Here is a 16555-nt window from a genome sequence, read left to right as displayed (position 1 = left end):
ATGCCAACCTGGATCTCATTGAAGGTCTTTATTACACTGAAAATTATCTTAATTACCCAAAATGTTCCTATGCTATTTGGATAATTGATATTACACTGAATTTTGCAAGTTAAATGAAATTGTTGAAGGGAGAAAGGGGAAGAAATATAGGCAGGAGTGTAGATTTCCAAGCTTCATAAAGTACATGTACAGACTATGAAAGCTGCTTTCTCTTCTAGGGTGCTGAGGATTATCAAGCTCTCTTGATGGAAAAAGAAACCCTCCTAGCAGAGCTGCGTTCCGAAAACCTTACGAAAGATGCAGAGAACCGTAAACTACAAAGGAGGATTAAAAGGACTGATCAAGAGCTAAATGATTTGAATCTAGAGAGAGAGAAAATGGAGCGGGAACTGGATGAAGCACAACTACAGAAGAGTAGAGGCGACAAAACCATTAATGTTGTTATCACATTTTTTCTCTGTTTTTTAAAATAGTGGATGAAGTTTAATCTAGCATGTCTGTCTTTTCTAACGTATTCACTTCTGCACTCTAAATTTCATTTGAATTGTTTTGAAAGTTAAATGCAAGTGACCAAAGTCAGTCTTCAGAAGGACATGGCTGAGAGGATTAAGACAAGTTTTGGGGTGTATCTTTAAGTTGTTCTAACTGACTGGGGAATGTTCTTCAGATCTTATTTTTATTTATTTTTAATTAAAGCCCTCTGGCTGAGTCCTATATAAAATCAGTAAATAAGTGGTAAATGAAAAAATAATTTTTAGAAAGTCTCAGTCTTCCTGAAGGTAGAATCTCTAACTTATCTAGTAGTGTACATTTAGGATGATTCTATTGTATCTGGCAGACTACATATTTTGTAAATTATCTTAAATTACACTACTCTAACTTAAACTTTTTTTCTTTTCAGCCCTGTAATAGTATGATAGCAAAGTATTTAAGGGTTACAACCTTGAGCTGAATTCTTGCTTGTTTTTATCATCACATCTTGTTCTCTATAAATTCTGTAATTTTTAATTTCCATTTCTATTTGTAAAAATCTCATTAACAAAGGATTGGCTGCTCACAATCCAAAACAAGCCTTAAGTGCTGTGTCTATTTATTTATTTATTTATTTTCTCTGCAGTTCTCTACTTTAGGACCTTTCACCTTGCTTTCTTGTCTAGACTAGCACATTCTGTTTCAGCAAGCAAGGCTCCAGCAACAAAGCGAGAGCAGGTTTCCTTCGTTCTTTGTTTTGAGTAAAAGCTGTGCCTCATGCTGAGTGCCTAGCTTAAAGCACAACTTTGTCCACTTGCGTGGCTTCTCATGTGGATTTTATTTTAAACTTCTTACCTGCTGCTTCACTGAGGGCTGGTTCTTCTGTTCTGGCAACAGCATAAACAAAGGGGATGAGCTTTCTCCATTGGGGATAGTCAAATCCGAAAATCCCTATTGCTGCCTTTAAGCAAGGACTGACCTTGAGCCATGTTGAATTACTGAGCTTGCATCTGTAGAGAAAAAAGATTGCATAGACAGACTGAACTCTGTTTATTATTAAAGGGTGCATAGTTGCAGGCTAGTCATATGAAGGTGTCAGTGAGGTTATGTTCTGTATTAGAGCAGCTTCTGCCACTGTTAAATGTTCTCTGCTGGGGGCACTGTACTCCAATTATTAAAGGCCTCTCACTGTACTAATTATATACAAAATTTGCAGTAGACCTCTTGCAATATTGTCTAAATCCAGTAGAGGGGTCTCTTTCCCTGTAAACATTATATATTTTTCTCTACAATATCAGTTTATTTTAATTGTAGCTTTAGTTTGATCTCAAGTGCGGTTCATTTGCCATCACAGAATCTCTGTCCCTGCTGTTCCTTAAAATTTCTTCTGTGTATTGAGGTGTGTGTGGGGGAATAGAATGGATGATTCCTGTCATTACAACAGCCATAAAAAGCACATTTTATTGATTTAAAGTATTTTATCTTCAACCGTCTTCTCTACCCAGAACCTTCATCTTCTCTTAAGGGAGCTAGAATATAAATGTGTACAGAAAAGACAGGTTTGAGGGGGGATTCACATAGTTACATCCATTGGAGAAGTCTGTTTGACTCAATTATGGCCAAGTTCTTCATGTAAGTGATTAAGTTCCTTGGGGAAAAGTGTCCCTGCCAAAAGATGAGCAGTCTTAAAAATTACATCCCTGATCTACTCCTATTCTTACGTAGTTTCACTACCTCTGCTTCAGTTTTGGAGCTGCAAGTACATTTGGATATAATATTGCCTATGAATTGTGGCTCACTGGTACGTGGGAGTAAAAATGTGTGCTATAATATCTTGCTCTTTGAAAAACTGAAGACCATTTTAGTGATCTGATGCAAACATTTTATGGGAGCAGCCTTAAAAAAGCTGTTCTATTATTATTTTCACATGGACTGGTATACAATTAAATAGACATAAAACTAACAAAATGGACCTGAACTATATAGGAACCCCTATCCAAATTCATAGTTAGATGCCATTTCATCTCTTTCCTTGTTTTTACTTGTTTAGGATATTTTTAATGACCTTTCACACAGAATAATCATAATCTATTTTTGTAAATAATATCAAAACCAGCAAGTGGGAGTCTGTGTCCAGGAGAAAGGCCCATGAGGGGTGCTTCCACCCAACTTCTGACCTGGCCAGTATAGAATGGTCAAGGAAATATTTTGGTAGAGTGTGGGGTATGCTTGTGCATTGGAAAAAGTGAAAAAGATCAGTTAAGTTCAGTATGTGAAAGACTGTTGAGATCTGTTCACCCAAACCATCAACATAAACCATTAAGATCTTCCTCATGTTGAATAGGTATAGGGACTTCTTCAAAATGGCTACCCTGTCCTACTTTCACATTCTCTTTATTCAGTGGATTTTTAGCTAGCTTCAACTAATTTAAAAAAAAAAAGAGGAACATCAGCAACAAAAGAACACACCACCCCAGCCTTATGTATTAACTGGCACTTAATCATCTACTATTTTTTGTCTTTAAGAGGGACCTGTCTTTAGACAGTATCTCAACATTATCAGCTCCGGATAGTTTGGTTGCTAAAACAATCAACTACTGAGATGCACCTTGTTTAACAAAGTGCTTCATATAGAATGACCAGGAATAAAGATAGACACATCTTAAATATCATGTGCATCTACTGTGTGTATGTATATACACACATAACATGGTCTCAATATTAGGTAAAATTCACAAGTTTGTTTAAGCTCTGATGGTGAAATATCTTAAGTAGCTATTCTACCCTGTTCTAAATACAGGCAATTAAGGTCTATTTCTCAGTTATAGTCATATTTGATCAGTTGGTTGGGAAGTGCACAATAACTCATTAGCCAGAATTTACCACCCGCTCTTCCTTCTTGAAATGAAACTGAAAGAGAGGTTTCAAGGCTTCAAGCCTTAATTATTCACCAACCTGTTTTCCATCTGCCAAGGCAGGGGAGGCACTCGCTCCTGTGTTCAACCAACATTAGTTATAATGTTTCAAATTCATTTTTTCTAAGTTCAACTAACTATAATTAATCACAGGAAAAATCCCTTGAGACAGAGGTTGTCCGAAAGCATTGTAAAGGGCTGTAGCTACCATATTATCCGAGTAATTCAATGTATAGAAGCCAATAGACTTTCTTCTCTTCAACCAATCTGCTGTAGTGATGGTTAGTTTTGTGTGTTATAGAAGCCTAGCCCATGCAAAGAAAATAATTTTCAGTTCCGGTCATGGCTTAGTGTAGCAGGGATTTGGAAATCTCATGGGCTGAACTACTATTTCTACAGATGGACACACAGAATCCTTTACATTCTCTGTTGAGGAACCACTACATTGTGTCCATTCAAAATTTTTTGCCCCTTAGCTGTTAATATCTGTTATTCCAGGGAGGAAGCAGTCTCTATGCCTTTCTTGACAAGTACGGCTTTTTACATCATGTAAGAAGGAGGAAAAAGCAACCTCTTTTCTATCCATGTCTGCTTACAACTTCTCTCTATAAAGCTCTCTCTGACTTCTTTTTATCAAAGCTAATAAGTTTCTGGGCTCTACTGGAGTTCTAGGAGAGGGTTAGATCACAAGTGTTTAACTTTAAAGTCTTAGCTGCCTAAAACGAAATATAGACTTCAAATGTAGTGGGGAAAAATAAAAGTCAAGGTGTGAGCCATAGAATGCGTCACTAAAATCATAGCTCTTCAGTCAGGCCTTGAATGCCAGTTTACATGTTGCAAATGAATATGATTGATGTGACCCAAATAGGGAATTCCATATCTTGGAGCCAAAGGCAGCTATAGTCATGCGATTTCATACTACCTTCACAAAGGTCATTCTGTCCCTACACTGGAAGCTGTATTAATTTGGTCACTAACTTGGTGGAAATGGAAATGCATTTGAGGGCTAGTGTATGTATGAGAGCAATGGCGGTAGTGCCTTCAGCAAACACAAAGTTTGGGACTGATCCTGCAGTTCTTACTTAAATAGTCTCTATTCCAACCTCGTAATCCCACTGAACTCACCTGGACTACTTGCATTAGTTAGTTTGCAGATTTGTGGTCTGAAGTGTCTATTAATGATTTCTTAAAATGAGTGCCAATATTCAGCTCAATAAAGTAAAGCAAAAGGCAGGGTAAATAATTGGTATTTAATGCACAAAACAAAATAATAAGGGTCTGATGTGAACTTGCATAAAGCAAGTAATTAAGTCAAGAAAATCACACAAAATTTAATAAACAGATTGCCAATAAAGTATAACCATTGTTATTTCTCTATACTTAGAATAGGAAGTAACTGTGATGTGTTAAATACCAGTCTGGGTAAATGTTCTTTATGGGTGACTACTGTGTGTGCAATATGCAAAATATTTAGAGCATACAATATTTAACACATACACTTCTTTGGTAATGAAAGTCAAACTAGTGTTCCTTAAAGCTCATCTGGCACTATGGGGTTTTAAAAACGGTTAAAGTAATGCATACTAGTGTATATTTTAAATGACATCAAAGCAATTTTTCACAACTGGTATCTTCCTCCATTCTATTATACAATCCTTGCACTGAGCATTTTTTCTCTTTACTGTGAAATAGGAGTTGTCAAAGAAGACCAATATAGAAACAAGACCACTATAGGGAACAAGCTGCCCCTCCTTCCCTTCTTAGTCTTGAAACTTCTAGCAAAATCACAATAAACAGATCATTTTACATGGAAGCAACTAATGACTGATGCTGGAAGTAGGATGGGGGGAAGAAGAAGACTATGAGAAACCAAATTACCGTTCTGTTTTGTTCCCTTGTCCTATGCTGCCTCTTTCCTCCATCCTGTGATTGGAATCTGTCTAGTAATAAGATATACTGTGCTGGTGTTTGATCCTGCAAACGCTCCCACACATAGTTCCATTTTCTTTGGGATTGATCCCTTTAGCAGTCAAATGTTAGGAAGTGGACTTGTATCATTGTTTGAAACGCACTTTGCCCAAAGACTTCTGATGGGGTTGCTCCCTCTTGACCCCCACATGTAGCCTCACCTGTAGATGAAAGACTTCAAACAGACAAGAGAAATGATTACTACGAGAATTAGGAATGTAAATAGGTAGAACATATGGAAGTTTGTGACTGTGTCTCTGACAAAATAAGGGGTTTGTATTACTGTAGTGCCTAGAAGCAGCAGCCAAGATCCTGGTTTCATTATACTTGCTATTGTACATGGATCCAGTTAGAGGCAGTCCCTGTGCTGAAGATCTTACAGTTTAAATAGACAAGACATGAATTTGATGGATGGGGAACTGAGGCACAAAGAGAGTAAATGAGGGTAGCATTTAGGTAAGGGTGAGGGTAACACAGGAAGCATTTGTGGAGCCCACTCCAGTGCTTTCATCACAAGACTAACTTTTCTTCCCTGGTTGGTGTCTAAAGCTCATGCTATAAGGGAAGGGAAATGTTTTAACACTTCTGCCTTCTGGTTAATGCAAGAGCAACTAGTAAAACAGCCTTAGTGCAAGGATTTCCATGGTGTGAATGGAAGAAGGAAAAGATGACAAACTGAATTACTACTGAGCCATTTTCTCCTATTTCTGGCAAAGGCGTAAAATTGCTTTGATTTAAGAAATGAGTATTCATGCAGACTGACAGTGACAAAGTGTGTGTGTATGTATGTGAGAGAGAGAAAGATTTTCTACTGCCTTTGAGTCCAGTCATTCTGAAGGAAAGGCATTAAGACAATAATACCATAGATTAATGTAAGACAGTATTGACGCCTCACTCTTAAAATTTTATTGCCTAACCTTTATTCTTAAGATACTAAAAGAAAGACACTGACTTGGATAAATTCTTTAGAACATTCAGTGATAGGAGTAATTTAAAGCAGTGGAAAGTTAAACTAATAGCATGGGTTGTCACTCAAGTTTTTTATGAAGCTGATTTTCTAAATATTCAGTTTCATCTTTTTGTAGGACCTTAGAAATCAGCTAGAAAAATTACATGGGGAAATGATTGAGAGAGAAAAAGCAGTGGAACATCATTACAATATTCTTTTGAGTGAAAGCAATCAGAAGTTGCAGAGTCAAGAACTAGTTATCAAGCAACTAACAGACAGTGTCAATCAAAAGGATCTATTGCTTCAGGTAGGTAGACTTAAGCTGAAATGAAAACTTATCACTTGATTTTGTATGAGGAATGATTACAAAATCCCATTTTTGTTTGGAATTACTGTTGATTTTCATGATAATCCTCTAAGTTTTATAATATTGTATTTGCAGAATAGATACATAGCTGTGTGGCTTTCAACAAGAGTTCTTATTAGGGTTTATGAAATTTAGGGTGGGGGAAGAAGGAAGCTTTTCCCGTGTTCATGAAGAGATTCTGCTGCTGTAACGAGATGCTTTAAAAGCTCACAAAGCGTCCAGGGTATTCACAGAAATGTAGGGCTGGAAGTCACCAAGTTCATCCTCTCACATTAAGGCAGAACAGGTTTTTTTTTCTAACCTCATCTTTAAAACCACCAATGATGGGGATTCCACATCCTCCCTTGGTAACCTGTTTCAATTTGCTCCCCAGAAACTAGAAGTTAAGGAATGGGTATTGATACTGAACTGCTCTCTCATCCTTATAAGGAAGTTCCTTCAAAACGGGATTAAGGTACATTGATGGGCAGGTCTGGGGATACCGAAAGTGCTCCTGCTTAAACCTGTTCTGTGGATAAAAGATGGTCTCTAGCAATGTTCCGAGTGCCCTTAACTACTACTGAAGTCAGTAGGAATTGAGGGTGTTTGCACCTACAGGATTGAGCCCAAACTGAGTACCATATTTTAGTGTATCAATGCTGCTAATTTGGCATTTTCTATGCTCTCTAATTTAACTATTTAAATATAAAAGAATATTTTGGACATTAATGGGCAATCAAGAGAGGTCAATATGTTATCTTTTTCTTCTATTGTGGTCTTACATTGGACTTTTTTTCACCAGACAACAAAGAACATACCTGAAATAAGTTGCTTTTGAAGTTTATATTAATGGTTATACCTTTTTTGCAGTAGTAATACTAAGCTTTGTAGGATTTTAATTACATCCATTATTTTGTTTCGCTAGAAACTCGATGCAGCAATTAAAGAAAAGGATGTAGAACTTCAAGAACTTTTTAATAAGTGTAAAAACCTTTTAAAAGCTAAAGAAGATCTTGAGTTGAAGAATGAAGGCCTAATAAAGGAAAAATGTGCTTCAGAGTCTCACCAGTCAATCATCAAGATTGTCAAAGAGTTGGAGGTAAGTTTCACTCAACCTTCACCTCTACAGATAAATAGAAACATTGGGCCTAATCTGCCTCCTGTTGAAATCACTGGGGATTTTCCCATTGATTTCAAAGAGGTGGGATCAGGTAAATTGTAATGAACCTATAAAGCATAGGGCAGTGTTTCTCAGTCTTTTCAGGATGACATCACTTATTTTGGAGGGTAGAAACAAAATAAAAGACCCCTTTTATAGTATATGTAAGAGTAAAAAGTGTATCTTTGATAACAATGGCTCTACTTTGTGTGAGTTTCAAGAGGCTGTTTGCAGTGTTGTTGTAGCCACGTTGGTCCCAGTTTTTTAGAAAGACACGGTTGAGAGAGAGAATACATGACCTTGAAGGATAAGGGAATGGGGGAGCGAGATTTTATTTGCTTTGAAAACACCTTCCAATTTCAATACCTTGTGACCTCCCAATTACCTTTTTTGACATCTTATGGGTTGTGAGCCACACATTGAGAAACACTGACATAGGGTAATAGAATCAACCCATGATAATTTAGGGTAATGGAATTAGCCAGTGTAAACCAGGATTAACTCAGATCAGGATTATTATAATTTGTGCAATTGATGAAACTTTTGTTTGGCAGGAGGAAAGAAACCAGCACTTGATTAATCATTTTATCATATATTTTCTCTAGTAGTTGATGTCAAGTTTATAAAATTGTATATTACTATTATTGTTTACGTACTACCATAAGCATACTCTGCACTGAACACTAGTGAATTATGTGAAAATACCAGTCTGTGCCCCACACAGTTTAAAATCTGAAGGCAAAATTCTGTATAACGCAGAACACATAGTTGTATGGACACTATGGCTGGAATATTTGGACATGTTACTGAAGGAGGAGAAGAAGGGAGCTTGGTCTGCTTCTAACAGGGAAGAGAAAAGAATGTACAAAGTTGAGTGAGCAAAGGAGACAAAAGGAGAAGTCAAGTAGAATTTTGTTGACAGTTGGGGGCAGAAGATGTAGGTGGAAATGAAGGTAGATTTAAGGAAAGAATACTGTACTAAGTTAAAAGCATAAACTAGTACAGAGACTTCAGAAGTGGGGACATGTCGTGAGAACTGGAGGATGGATAGATAACATGGCTGTCCTTTTCACTTCACAATATAAATAAAGAAGAGTTAGGGTGGCTTATACGCGTCACCAGAAACCTGGGATCATAATACAAAATCACAGTATATACGTTTTGGTTACTGTATATAGTACTCTGGTACCAGCAAAACAATCACATACAGATGTGAAGTTTTTAATCCTATTGTGAGACATTACCTACTGTCTCTGTCAATGTATGTTTTTGTTCTTTTAGTGCTATTATCGTGTGCAGATAGAGAACAAATAGGCTTCATCTGAAGGCACACATTAAGTTTCTTGTCTTTTTCCTATTATTTCCGAGAACTGTTTAAATTCAGATTTCCAAAAGGGCAGTTAAATAGATCAACAAGAAATGCACAGCCATTTCCAAATAATGAAGCAGTAGTCACTTCACTTGTTTCACAATGTGCCATTCTTTAGTGAAACCTGCTGAAGGACATACACCTGCTGTGCTATGTAGACTGTTGAATTAATTCCCTATGAGGATAACAACACCATTTGCCCTGGGAAAACCCAAAATTAATTAACAGGGGACTCGTAAGCACTGACTGGGACTTAGTGGATGGGTGGTAAACTCACAATTGAGGAAACATATCAGTGTTAGCCATAATATGCGGCAAACCCATAAACAGAAAAAATAAAACCTGTGAAAAGTCAGAGATTTTGCCTCGATAGTTATCTGCAAGAGAAACACATCGAATAAAACCGACTACACTTCATTCACATACTTTTTCCTCATGGGGGCAGCTAAGATGCTACAATGATGGACTCATATAGAATTAATGAAAATGAAAACTAACTGCCCCCTCTTCAACACTACCGTCCCATACAGGTGTACAGCCAGAAACGAGAACAATGGCAAATGGAGCTATGCATAGTAATGACCCAATGCCAACTTCTAATCACAGTCCATTCTCTTGTGCTAGTTCACTCCTTGACTGAGAACAATACCTAATCAAAACCCATTCTCCTCTCAGCTCTACCAGGGTCTAAGATCACACCCTGGAAGAGCCCATAATGGCATGTTAATAGTACGTCCTTGGACACTGATTATCCAAAGCTGTGTTCTCATTGGCTGATTTGGCCTCTTTGATGAAGTTACAGAGCTGCACCATCTCTCAGCCAAGTGCGCAGTTGGAATCTCATCACCAATAAATTCAAGACACTAAATCTCATATTTTAGCCTAGCTGCTGCTTTGAAGTTTAAGAAACTAATTTGGGAGGTGCTGCAACTTAGCTCTTAATATCTTTTACTTTTTTAAAGTAAAGATAAATTTTAAAGCAACTCATCTGAAGCACTGCTTGGTGCCTTGGCCAGGATGTGGGGAGATAAAAGGCAGTTTCTAATTGAAGTTTGGATTCATGAGCCACAGTAGTGAGCTAGTGGAGAGAGAGAGAATGTGTGCACTGGTAATTAGGTTAGTCATGCAACTGCTGACTCCTCTGATATCTGTGAAGTCTCAGAATGATGCATTGTGGGGTTTACCACTAGAGAATGCAGAAATGCAATGGACTCCTATGTAATTTTGAAAATATTTATTTCTGTACTTAATGCCCTTTTCCCCATTCTCTCCACACAGCCTTGTTAGTAGGGCCATTTGTCACACAAATGTATTTTAATTCAGTTGTTCCAACTTTGCAGTTCACTTTAGTACCAACAAAAGCAACAGAATTTATGAGATGAGTCTCTTGCTCAATCCTTTAGTTATGTTTTTGGGCTCTAGTGTTAAAACAGGGTGCCCATTTTGTAAAGCATGTGCTTCAGTAACTGGGCACAGAGGTATCCATTTTTAACTCTAAATTGATTTTGTAGGTGTAAATAAAATCCGTATAATTATTGTAATGTAGCTTTTCTGTGCTAATGCACCTTTCCAAGAAAGTTAGCTACTTTATACAACACTTGATGCTGAAATAGGAAATCTCGTTAACTGATACCCCCATAGTAAAACTGACTTCTCTGCCGACACAAAGCACATTGCAAATCCTGTCAGCAGCTCATTGTTTGTCTTTTGTTATAATTACTTAAGTATTTAGGGAGTTAATACTGTGTGATCAGGGAATTGAAGAATCCTGTGTGCACACAACTGTGGTGTTTAATTTGCTGTAGTCAGAGAATTATAGTCAATGTATCAAAATTATTGATATGGCTGGAGGATAGCCATTGATGTGTGCCCTGAGAATTGGAATTGAGGCAGTTGTTGCAGTACTGCAGATGTGTCTCAACTATTGAAATTGGTGCAGTGTGCACTTTGTTGCTGAGTCATCATGACTATGGAAAGTGATGCAGTTGACATGTTTTTTTTTAAGCATGTGTCTTGTCTATTAAATTGTGATCAGCACGTTGCAATCGTTGCATTCAGCCTGTTGACGCTGAAGTTGTAAACGCATTACCGGGGAAGTGATTCAGTTCCTGATTTTGGTGAAATGAGCTTATTGCTGAAAAAACCCATCTTTTTGAGGTTGATGTCCATGCATTATCACACTTAAATGTGCTGTTTGTTCACTACCGTGCATGTGGCCTGATGATTGAAATGGGCATAGCTAGTGCATTTACACATTGACTAACTCTCCTATAGAGGAATTTCTGCCAATGGAGTAACACCTCTAATGCACATATAGCCCACTTCTCCTGCCTTACAAAGCAGGAACAGGAGACTGGTGCGTCAAACTCTCAGCCTTATGGCATTTCCAACTGTTGGGAATATAACATGTACCAAGAAGAGTCACCAATAGGAACAGTTGTTCTGCCATTCTTCCTCTCTAGACAGAGGGCTCAGTGATATCTGGCAGCGCCGCTCTTCCTAAGGCCTTTACACTGTTTGTCTGAGCTCATTTCAGTGCAGTCTTGGAGGAAGCTGCCAACCTCTGGGGTGCCTAGTCACATAGGGGTTAGTCAGTGGGGAAGTGTAGGTTCTAGCCTCCTCTCAATCGTTCAGACTTCAACCTGCAGACGTTTCCAAATGACCTAGATTTTGTTAGAAAACTCTCTTGTTTACATGAAGAAAAGGGATACTCTTGTGACGATGCTGTTGTGTTACCTACTGTGGAAATTTATATCCTTTCCTTCCATCACTTGCCATTTAAGAAATCTTAAGATGGAAATAGCCTTCCAAGTCCTCTAGCATCTCCACTTAGCAATGGATTTTTAGACTTAGGTTCAGACTTGCATGGATTAGGTTGCCTCATTACATAGTCTTGTAGTGAATGTTTAATATTTCTATCCTACATGTCTTACAGCTATCTGCACTAACGTATTTGCCCTAACACTGTATGTCAAGAGGTTTATTGTTTCATTAACTCCCATAACATAGCAGTCTAGGCTAGGATGTGGGTTACATATGTGCCTTACTCTTTATGAACCTTTAGGGATTTGCTTGGAATAATTTACTCCTATACCTTGTATAGGAGTGACAGTAATAGTACACAGAAAAGGAGAGGGTGGATCATGCTATGTCTCTTCATCCTTCTTGATTTTCAGAAATGTAAAAGTAACAACATTTCTTCACTTTTTTTACATTTTTATCTGACTTCTGGCTAGCTAGTTGAATTTACAGGTCACAACAAACTGGCCAGAGTCCTGACTGGTGCCATGAGGCTTGTGGTATTCATATCTCCTAAAACTATTCTAGTCTGAACTACGTGCCCCATTTTAGTAATAATATACATGGTGTTTAGGTTTCAGTTCTCTAAAAGCCCTGGTCTTGGTATTCATGAGGGATTTATTCTGCTGAAATCTCCCAGTACTAGGAGATACAGGATAGTCAGTACTAAGCTAATGAAACGTTCCCTTGAACTCCTCACATACTTGTTCGGCCTGGCTGTGTCCGTGGATTTTGTTTGTGGTGATAATGACCACAGCCAATGCGGTGAAGAAGCTTCCAGCACAGATATGGAATCCTCCTTTTCTAATTGTGCTGTCAAAGATGGATATTGCTTGTTCAGAGAAGGATATTCCCTCACCTCTACACCCTTTCCACCAAGATCGTACTTTTTGCTTCAACCAAGATTGATGTATAAAAGTCCTTAGGTATTTCTCTAGAGCAGACTAGAGCTTCAGGAATGTCAGTTTAAGTTGTTTTCTTCTGCCACTGGTTCACTGATCAAACTTTTCCTTGTGAATCATGGTCTAAATACTGTCTGACCTCCATGCTTAGTGATTATTCTTGACACACTATAATTCCAAAGTTTTGGTGTGATGCTCTATGTCTGGCAACCTGAATTAATTTTCCTATATACTTTCACAAGATACTTTTTGGAGACTCTTAACCATCCACTGGAAGTCTAGATTTGCCCTTTTAGTCTTCAGCACTCAATTTTGGTTGAGAGTCAGCATCTCTGCTACCTCCTATTATATTTACTTTATTGATTATAGGATGTCTCATTAAATACAGTAGATCTTGCTAATCTAAATACTTTGTTGTTTGTGGATATAAATTACCCTTTAATATGTATCTTGCAGTAGTGGCCAGAGACCCCAGTCAGGAGAGGACCACTACTGTGGTACGACATAGTACAAACCTATATTAAGATATGGTCCCTTCCCAAAAGATCTTATAGTTTTAAAATGATGTCCTATCCTCTTTTCTTAGTAAGCAATGTTACCCAGGTTCCTATTATGAGGTCTAAGTTGAACAAAACATTATTACTTTTTCAAAATATAGAATGAATTGAATATTGAATATTTACAAAGTGTGAAGTTTTAGCATAAATAATGAAAAGTAAACTGCAAATGTCCCTGATTTTTGTATTGGTTACTTTGTGAATTTGAAAAATTCAGTAATTTGCAATGGCTCTTTGCATCATTAGTATGAATTAACGAGGTTCTACTGTAACTGGGTCCTTGTTGCAATGCTTTGCTTTGGGATTGTAATTGGAGTACTAACAGCTGGTTGAAATCCACAGTGTAGGTTTCTCTTCTGTTAATGATCTGTTCACTAATGATAAAGTGTCTCTGGAGAATGTAGTTTTCAAGTTTTCAAGGTGGATGTAATATGGAGAAAACAGAATTACCTTTAATTCTTGTTCTCTAGACGTATGTTGCTATAATAAATCAACTCTTAATTTTCTCCACAAAGCTGGAGGATTTGATTTTTGCTTTCTGTATCTTTGGTTAAAAAATAAAATTTAGGATTACAGGCACTAGGAGTTGTTGTTCTCCCTCAACAAGAGCAGAAAATACAGTGGTTACCATTAGAAAATCAAAATTTGCCAACTGATATCGCACAGCTACTCCAGTTACTTCCTGTTCTGTGCATGGGGAAATCTCTGATATTTCAGATATTTTTATGTGGTAACTGCAAGTAAATGTTGCTGCCAGCAGCTATGCCACCTGCTGAAAGGGACAGCTGAGAACTCGAAAGTCATAGAAATCTATCTGAGGCACATAGTGGAAACATAGACCTTTAAGTGGTGTGGTTTTACAACAGCATACCTGCAATTCTTGCTCTCAAAAGGTAAATCATTTGTTTTTCTCGAACATATATTAAAGTATCTGACTCGTAGTAATCAGGCTGATTGTTCAGGAAGTTGACTCAATGGATGCGTGTATCCGACATATTCAGCCTTTGTTGGCCATTTACAATCCCTTTTCTTAAATAATAGATCAAAGTTTTTTGCCAGAATCCCCTGCCAATAGAAAGTTAATTTTATCCAAAATATAGCAAGTACTCTTAGAGCCATAGATGCCGACCTTGTGGGTGCTTCGGGGCTGAGCACCCATGGAAAAATCTAGTGGGTGCTCAACACCTGCCATCGGGCCCCGCCAATCAGCTCCTCCCCCTGTTCGGGAAGCACCGAGGGGGGGAGGGGGGAAGAGATGCGGCGGGAAGAAATGGAGCGAGGGTGGGCCTTGAGGGAAGGGGTGCTGTGGAATGGGGGTAGAGTGGGGGTTGAGCGCCCCTGGGGAAATCAGAAAGTTGGTGCCTGTGCTAAAGTGGAGCATGAAACCCTCAAATTACCTGCCTGCCAGATCATTCCCTGGTTTGTTAGTGTATAAACTTGGATGTGAGGAGACTGGAAATAGGAGGGGGGTAGGAAGCTTATTTTGTATACTGTGATAAAAATGATGAACCACTGCTTAGATATGTGACTGTTTCATGGTAAGTAAGTAACAGAGCACTATTAGCCTTCTTTAATAACAATTGTTTTTAAGTAGCATGAATAGCTTTCAGATTCAACTCTGATTCTATTCTGCTACTCCAGCACTAGTTGTTCTTTTGCCTTCTCTTAAAAGCAGAGACTGACATAATTGTCATCTTTAGAGAGTGTGTATATATTAGTGTGTGTGCATGCGTAAGAATCTATATATATATTATATATTCTTACGCATGCACACACACTTAAAATCACTTTCTTGCATTAAGATGAATTTATTTTTAACTCAGGAAAAAAAAGAATCTGAATATGAAGAGTTGATTCTTGCTTTAAGAAAAGAACAGCACATTTATTCTACTCTAGTGAAGACTCTGAAAGACTCAGACAGGTAAATATTATTTCTTCTTTGCTTGAACATCATCTGTGCTACCAGCTGGGTAAGATGGTGCAATTCCACTGTCAAATCAGTGGAGTTTCATGGATTTATACTGGGCCGGAATTGGCTCCAAATGTTTCCTTTAAAAGAGGGGGATGCATGGAATAGTTTGTATGGTTCAAAATAGCTTAACTCTGATGATTTTCAGGATTTGTCTGAAGGCTCATTTTCTCCCCCCAAATGTTTGAAACTTGGAGAATTATAACAATTGGGATTGTGAATTGCTTAAGGGGCCGGGGGATTTGTGGTGCATTATGTAAAATTAAAAATACAATTCCTGCAACTTATGTGAAGGGCATCTAAATTATGTTGATGTGCCTTTTTAATACTTCTATAAAATGAAATAAATAAATCATAAGAGGACACATTGTTTAGTGGCAAAAGCCTAGGCATGGGCGACATGAGATCTGGGTTCTATCCTTGGCTCTGCCACAGATTTTCTGTGTGACTCTGGGCAAGTCTGTTAGGGTAACATTTTCAAAAATTATTTAGTCCTTAGGGCCAGATGGTCAAAAGTATTTAGATGCCTAAAGATGCACTGCTGGGATTTTAAACCCACAAGCACTTTTTAACTTCCATGAAATCAATCACTTAGAGACTTTTGAAAATTGTATCCAAAATCTCTTTGGGCACCAAAATCAATGGTTAGATTTTCAAAAGAACCTAGCCTATTGAAGGGCCAGGTCTTTTGAAAATCTGACCAAAACCATCACAGTGTGAGTTGCTGGGTGCTGAGCCCTCTTGAAAATCTGGCCCAATGTGCCTTAGTTTCTCCTTCTTTAAAATACAGTTAATACTTACCTATCTCAATTTGGGGTGTGAAAATTACTTCATTAACTTTAAATTTATAGCAAAGGAGGTAAGCAGATTTTTGTGGAAGTTTAAAAAAGAACAAGATGATTGTATTTTTATAGTGTGTGTTTTCTTTAAGGTATTCCAAAGTGTGTTACAAAGCATGAGTTAGATAAGATTTTGGCGGTGGAATGAGTGTGTAGCAAAGCATGATAGCCTTTATGTATTTCACAGTAGGTCTCATACATCTTTAGGCCATGTCTATATGTCTTTTATGTCAACAAAACGTATGTCACTCTGAGCTGGGAAAAACATCCGCCTGTGAGCGACATAGATTTTGCCAGCATAAGCGCTCCTGT

At 37.8% G+C, this 16555-nt stretch overlaps 1 protein-coding gene across 20 annotated transcripts in view; it reads left to right on the top strand.

Annotated features, from left to right (window-relative positions):
* Window positions 1-16555, top strand: part of CDK5RAP2 (CDK5 regulatory subunit associated protein 2) — a 105945-nt gene that overhangs the window by 26365 nt on the left and 63025 nt on the right. For all 20 annotated transcript variants that reach the window (XM_038374380.2, XM_043498506.1, XM_043498508.1 and 17 more), the window contains exons 12-15: window positions 219-437; window positions 6440-6610; window positions 7575-7748; window positions 15259-15356. In XM_038374380.2, the coding sequence (XP_038230308.1) occupies window positions 219-437; window positions 6440-6610; window positions 7575-7748; window positions 15259-15356 (662 nt within the window). The remainder of the gene's footprint in view (window positions 1-218; window positions 438-6439; window positions 6611-7574; window positions 7749-15258; window positions 15357-16555) is intronic.

Source organism: Dermochelys coriacea, chromosome 16 (assembly GCF_009764565.3).
Source record: "Dermochelys coriacea isolate rDerCor1 chromosome 16, rDerCor1.pri.v4, whole genome shotgun sequence".
NCBI lineage: Eukaryota > Metazoa > Chordata > Testudines > Dermochelyidae > Dermochelys > Dermochelys coriacea.
This window is presented reverse-complemented; position numbering and strand designations above follow the sequence as displayed.